Raw genomic sequence first — 7,132 nt, forward strand, 5'->3', positions numbered from 1 at the left:
CTATCTCTATCTCACAACAAAGGCAAAACTGACAAGCACAGAAGAGCCCAAGCCTTTAAAGAAAATGATTGGGTCTTATTAAAATTTCCCAAGGCTCGATTAAGGCACACGACGGGCAAGAATCCTACGGGACACCAAAAGTACTATGCTAAACTAGCAAAAAGGTACTATGGTCCCTTCCAGATTCTTAGGCCAATCAACGAGATGGCCTATCAACTCAAGTTGCCCAATCATTGGCTCATACACAATGATTTCCATGTGAACGTATTAACTCCTTACAAAGGAGAGCCACCTCAAGAACCAACTACTTAAGACCTACTGGAGATCGAGGACCAAGAAGAGGTGCTGCAGCCCGAGTCCATTCTTCGACATGAAGACAAGGTACTAAGAGGCGGTAAGACTATCCGACGATAGCTTATTAAGTTTAAGAATTATTCTTTTGAAGATGCTAGATGGATGCAAGGCATACAATTAAAGGATAACCTAAACCTTGTTAATGCTTACAATGCTTCCCAAGAGTAAGCAAATGTACAAAATGTTAAAACTGAACAAAGTTTTTGTCTTATAAGACTCTCTTTTTCTTTATTGTGCACAAAAATGAAGTAGTATGTATGCTTAGATCAAGTTTGCGGAGACGACGTCTCCCAAACACCAAGTAGAGCTTGTCACTCTACTATGGAAGATTGATAGGACTAATGTGCAGACATGCTTGCGGCAGCCTCAGGCTCTCAAGCGCCAAATGGACTAGTCATCCATTGTGGAATGATGTCGTAGGGTAACATAGGGATCCTCTACCCGCTAAGAAAAGGACTCATGAATATGCTTTATCTTCTCTACACCATAGTCGAGGACGACTATGATTTCAAGAGAGAGGTAATGTCATAATAATCAATATCTAATTCTCCTAAATGATTTTCTCATGTTAAACTGATCATTTAATATGGGGAAGTGCCAGGGGAGAAAAAGCTAGAATATTGGTTAAGCTAGCAGACCGACCGCAGTAGGGATCCAAAGGAGGGAAAATAGGGATCCAAAGGGGGGGCCATCTGCAAAAGAGCCATGTGCAACAATGGGCTAAAAAGACCCTAAGGTTCAGCCCATTAAGACTTCCAAAATACTAAGGTTCCAAAATCCAAAGGTTGTGTCCAAAGGTCAGCCATGGGGGGAACTGGATGCTTTGTGTGTGTCCCAAAAGTCTATACGAATCCCTACATAGGAGGGGGTGAGCCTTGTTTGTAGGGAATGAGAGAGAAAGTCACACACACACACACACACACACACACACAAGCTCCCTCTACACAAATGGAATAAGGGACACATGTCAGCTCCCTAGCCCAGATGCCCACAAGGTGTACCCAATTGCTATTGGATGGCCTTGGAGGTGGACCAATGAGAATTAGGCTAGAGTAAATCTAGTTTAATTAATTTAAAAACACTTAATAAAAGAACCAATGAGAATTAAGCTCTCTAGAAGAGTATTGGACAGTCTCCCAAGGGGTGCAATGAGCATTCAGTAGCCCAATGGCTTGCTTGATTCCTATTGGCCAGGAGGCGCAAAGGGGTCCAATGAGAGTTTAGTTGCATTTATTAATTGCATAAAGCTCTCACAAAAGGGGAAAGGGGGACACATGTCAGAAGGCTATCACTTATACTGCTTAATTATCATTGGCTAGCCCTAGGGAGGTCCAATGAGACTGGGAGCATGAGCAAATAGCAAGAGGGGTCGACCAAGAGAGAGAGGGGGCTGATTTTTGCAAGGCATTATCACACACACACACACACACACTCACACAATCTCATGTGTGAAGTAAAGAAGACTCTCTCTCCTTCTCAAGCTTCAATGGAAAGCTTATCACCTACTCCAAGCTTGTGAGAAGGGAGGCCTACACCAGCAACTCTTGGCTTTGTGATGCAAATCCAACCAAGAGCCAAGCTTTAATGCATGCTCATCTCCTCTACCATGCTAATTACTAAGCTAAGGTATGCTAATATGAGTAATTATGTGAGGAGATGTACATCTTTCTCATAAGAATACTCCTTCCTCTCAATCTACTCTCATACCCCGCTAGCTCTCACCATCTTCGAAGGTGTGTGAGGTCTTGGGTCTGAGACCGTAGATAATTGATGTTGTGTTTGATAAGTGTTTTGTTTAGTGCATGAAGCTTTCATCTTCATTGCACTAGCTAGTCTTGAAGGAACACAAAGAATTGTATTGTACAATGTCTCTCTTGATGGGAGAAACCATAATACAAAGCTTTTTGGAGGGGGGACCGGCTCCATGTAAGTCCGGTCCTCAACTGTTGTCAATAGCTTAATTTCCCTCTCTTTTGAAAGTATTGTTCATGCTATCTAACTAGGTGTTATGCTTTTTGTTGCTCTCTCCACCCAAGCACTCTTGTAATTCTCATTAGGAATCTATTCTAATGAAATGCCCACTATGTTCATGCTAATTTCCGCTACACACAAGTATTTAGGCCATTAAATGTTACAGAAGATAATAAGGACCATCTGGCTTTTGCTAAGATGGTTCACTTTACGAACAAGTGAAGTGGAAAAGGGGGCAAGGAAACCAACATGGATGCGTCGTTTAGCGCATCATGCTGCAAACGCGGAAGATCACCGATTGAAACAAAGGATGTAAGGTGGGGAGGTCGATGGCGGTGACTTTTGTGGACTGCCCATTTACCTCGAGACCTATGCGATTTCCGCCATTGATCCTACCTCATATGGTTCCCTTTATTAAACCCAAGGATGAGGAAGTGTTCAAACCAAATTATTGGCGACCAACTTCACGGGGGCACTTCAAAGTCTAAACGTGAAGAAACCTCTAATGAAGGTTTCTTGGGATGTCATATTTGGCTCAATCAACGTGTGGGCCATTTTTATGCCATTTTTACAGTGATATGCTAAATTTATCTGCTAAAAGAGAGGATTAATATCTACAAGGTGGGGCTACATGGAATGGAAATCAACTCCAACAATTGGCATACCAGTCTAAACAGAGGGAGCCGTGAATGAAGCATCCAGAGGAGAGATGGCGATGGCCAGCAGCTATCATTAGGAAAACCACAACGCACTAGTCGCAGAGAGAAGAGAGGCTAGCGATGAAATATTCAAGTTGTGGGTGCTGCGCTTTCGAGAGGGGAGGGTCGGCGATGGCGACAGGGGGTCCACGGCTACGCGACAGTGAAATGAGATCGCCGTAGCGGTGAAGACTATTCTAAAGTGGTTGGCTTGCGGGGCAATCCGGGGAAAGTTTTTGCCTTGGGGTTTGTCTTTGTGACGAGGCGCAGCCATGGAGATGGAGATACTATGAATGCACCTTGTATTTCCTCTTCTTCATCATCTTCTTCTGCTACTTCAAGAAAATTAACCCTTCCCTTCCGTTTCTTGCCCTTTTCTTGGCAGTTGATGTGCGGTTGCCTTACATACACTGTTTCATAGCGTGATAAGCTCGCTCCCCTGTTTTCTTTAGTTGCCTCGGTTTGCACTCTCTTTGCGATGCATGCCTCTCTGTAACAAGCATCAGGTACCTGATTTATACGAGAAGGCCTGCCTGAACGCCCAATCTATTCGGCAGGGAGAGGCTTTTCTTGGTCTACACAGTTCCCCTGTTGGTTTTGTTGTTCTGTTGTACCGAGCATCACGAGTGATGGTGGAAGAGGACAGGTGGGTGTGCAGTGCATGTACCTTCAGCAACGATGCCGTCTATGATACATGTGCCATGTGCTACACAACGAGACCTGCATTCTCATGGTCATTTCACCGCTACCGCAGATGCATCTCTATCTGCTCGGTGTCTGGATTTGTCACCAACATTCTTTCTGGTGCTTTGACCTGCGTATTCGCACTAGGTGAGTGTTTGGGGACATGCGTGCACTCTCTCTCTCTCTCTCTCTCTCTCTCTCTCTCTCTCTGAGTTCATGTGACTTGTTTTTCCCATTGCAGTGGGATCTTTGGTTGGTGCTATCACAGGGGCCTTAGCAGGGCGGGCCTCACATAGCGGACTGTTTCGGGGAGCTGGCCTGGGTGCCGTGGCTGGGGCAGTGCTCTCCGTCGAAGTGCTGGAAGCGTCAAGAGCTTATTGGCGTTCTCAGCATTCTGGTTCAAGCTCGTTACTATCCATAGTATGTCCTCACTCAGTGCTTGCTCCTATTTTGTGGTATTTGCACAATCCCATTGTCCTGGCCATTATGTAATGTCGCTCATTCATTCCTTGCGTGCTTTGCAAGTTCTCTGTTGTTGGCTTGAAGACGAGATTTTTGAGAAGAGCTTAGATGTGCATAGTCTTTCATTTCTGCATTTTTCATTGGTAAGAGGGTGTAATAGTTGATTTTTTGCAGACTGGGTTTCTAGCAGATTTTTTCAATGGTCGATTCATGCGAGAGTTTTTGCGCCCGTCATTCTCTAGCGTGCAGCGGTGGCAGGTGAATTCAATTGCTCTATATTTTCCTGTCTTTATATCAGAATTTCACCTTGCTGTCTAGTATTGTTGGCTTTCTATTTGTTGCTGACATTTGTTGAAGATTTGATGCTTTATGCAAGGGGTAGTAGAAGAGACTAGGGTATCTTTGTACAAATTGAAGTCTACAGAAAAAGAGAGAGCGTTTCTGTTTGTCCATGGCAGTGCCAGCATGCGCTGGGACCTAGTGAGACCTTTGGTATTTGAGGTGCATGTGGAAGTGTCACAGTGATTCCAATTCTTATAGGATAACAATGGTAACAGTTAAAGTTCATTCAGGGACTGTGCACCATATCACCTGGCTTGGATCATCAATATTGCTCGTCCACTGTTGCTTCGGCTTCGCATTGAAGTACGATCAACTAACTGCATGGATACTGTCTCTGGAGTTGAGGCTGATGCCATGTTAGTGAGGGCTAGTTAATCTCTACTTATCTGCTAATTGCAGATCCTTAATGATGGATTGTAGATTGGAGATTGCAGCAATCTATGTAGCTTCCTTTGTCGGGGCTCATTATTGTTGTATGGGTGCATGGTGTCCCTTTGTTTCTCAAAGAGGGTGGTATGGGAGCAGTCAGGACAGGGCCTGATGATGGACCTTCAAATGATTTTTAGGGAGATGTTGATGTGTGCGGATAGCCTTGCAAATGTGTGACGGCAGCCAGCGGTTCGGCAAGGGGCTCAGGGCGTGCTGGTCGGCTGAGGCCATGTCTTCAATTTAAAGTCACAATGCTTGCTTGAGCACATGGAAACGGCTGTCCTTGAAGAACGAGGGTGGATTGGTCCAGCTGTAAAGAAGGCGGGAAGCACATCTCTTGCAAGCGAGAGAGCTGTTCCTGGCTGGTTTGGGTGGCATGTGGATTCTAGTGGGTGGCCGGATGATCAAATCCCAGGCACAAAAAGCGCATGACACATCGTGTACACCCCTCTCTAAGCATGGCTGGTTAGCCCTCATGTGCTCATTACAGGAGGTGCAGGACTCTTGGATGAGATAATTAGAATGTATGACAAGGGAACTCCAAAAATTATGATAAGAGGTGAGAGTTGCAGTCATGAGCTGGGTTTATGAGACATTTTATCTTATAGCACTCTCATATCCACCTTTTGAGGCTGCCAGTGTACCCCTTGCAAGTGGTTAAATCTTAGCTAGTCCATAATGAAGCTGGACAATTGCTGTGCCCTGCAAAGCTGAAAAATATATTATGGCCATAATCATGGCGTGGGATCGTGCTCCTCACAGGTGACTCCTTTCTGCTATGATGTCAAACAGAGTTTGAACCAAGAGAAATTAACCTGAGGGCTCAGGTATTTGCTAGAAGAGGTTAAAGTGAGATTGAGGGGTTCTAACGTTTCCCGATTATGAGTGCGGTATATACTGTAAATGCCATACCTTTGTGTATGGAGTAGAGAAAAGAGCTGTGGATGAAGCACAATTTCATTCCAAAGTATTGTTGTCAATCCTCCCAAATGCAGTGGCATCAAGTACATTTGTCTATATATAGAGAGGCTTTAGCATGTCTGCTGAGGAAACAGGAATCTACCTATTTTGTTTTGAAACTCTATTTTCATCCTTTATTATTTTTGTTTTCTTCAGGTAAATCTTACTGAGATGAGCTATGAAGATATCTATGACATGTTACTACCTGCGGAGGGCAGAATAAAGGGTGCTTCTCAGGAGTTTTTGGGGAGCCTTCCTCAACATGTAGTCACAAAAGGCAGTAGGGTAGATGCGTGTGGGGATGTGGTATGCTGTGTAATATGCCTGCAGGTAAGGCCTCCTACGATGTCCTTCTATTGCACGAAAAAGTAGAAATTGTTATTGTATTGTCTCAATCTTTGGCCATTTTAATTTTAGGAGCTAGACGAAGGTGACGTTGCACGGACACTACCAGCCTGCAAACACACCTTCCATATGAAGTGTGTGGATGAGTGGTTGTCAAGACGGCTTCTCTGCCCAGTTTGCCGGCAATACATGTGATTTTACAAGATTAGATTGTTAGGTTTACATGAGCAGATCAGGGAAAATGTAAATGCTTGTAATAAAATGGTGTAAAGAAGACTGCAATTTTGCAACTCCACATGTTTACATGGTACACAATACGAAAGGCTTCCCAATTCCCAACTCAAAGGCGCAGCAGTCCTTTTGTTCCATCTCAGTTGTACAAGTAGAAAATAACTTCAGGAGCCTCGTTTCAGGTCCTCGTATACCATGTAGACCAGCTATATCAATTGTGCTATACTTCCAACTAGGAAACAAATGTATCATAGACTCTGGCCCAGCCTTTCTAACTAATCATGATGATTTATATGTACAAAGCTCGAGCACTATATATGTACAAAGCTCGAGCAACTGTAATTGAGGATTCTTAAAAATGGGATTTGCAGAGTGGATACATGTACAACGCTCGAGCAACTGTAATTGAGGATTCTAAAAAATGGCATTTGCAGAATGGGTGGCTACATGCCAATTGTTGCAGCACCACAACCTACTTACTACATGCAAATTGTTGCCAAATTTGTTTTCCATGCTGTGGGAGTGGATGAACTAGTCCCTCTACCCCTACAAAGTCCAGTTTCATTCAGACATCGTCATTATGGTCTTGTGCCATACAATAACCAGGTTTTTTCCATAAACCTTCGAGTAGCTCGCGCAACACCCAATAGGGCCAG

General features: G+C 44.1%; 1 protein-coding gene across 1 annotated transcript; it reads left to right on the forward strand.

Annotated features, from left to right (window-relative positions):
* Window positions 1–3,027: 3,027 nt before the first annotated feature.
* LOC147452608 (uncharacterized) lies at window positions 3,028–6,912 on the forward strand. Its single transcript, XM_086518237.1, has 5 exons — window positions 3,028–3,854; window positions 3,949–4,127; window positions 4,344–4,427; window positions 6,057–6,230; window positions 6,318–6,912. Exons 1-5 carry the CDS (start codon window positions 3,506–3,508, stop codon window positions 6,438–6,440), a joined length of 909 nt encoding a protein of 302 aa, XP_086374363.1. The 5' UTR covers window positions 3,028–3,505; the 3' UTR covers window positions 6,441–6,912.
* The last annotated feature ends 220 nt before the right edge of the window (window positions 6,913–7,132 follow it).

The sequence above is a fragment of the Adiantum capillus-veneris genome, chromosome 8 (genome assembly GCF_014529385.1).
Source record: "Adiantum capillus-veneris isolate H3 chromosome 8, ASM1452938v2, whole genome shotgun sequence".
Lineage (NCBI taxonomy): Eukaryota > Viridiplantae > Streptophyta > Polypodiopsida > Polypodiales > Pteridaceae > Adiantum > Adiantum capillus-veneris.

Bases quoted from the DNA above. Each gene is read 5' to 3' on its own strand.
- LOC147452608 (XM_086518237.1), top strand. From the start codon at position 3,506: ATGCCTCTCTGTAACAAGCATCAGGTACCTGATTTATACGAGAAGGCC. The intron at 4,128-4,343 runs GTATGTCCTCAC...GATTTTTTGCAG, and splicing joins CAAGCTCGTTACTATCCATA to ACTGGGTTTCTAGCAGATTT. The intron at 4,428-6,056 runs GTGAATTCAATT...TGTTTTCTTCAG, and splicing joins CTAGCGTGCAGCGGTGGCAG to GTAAATCTTACTGAGATGAG.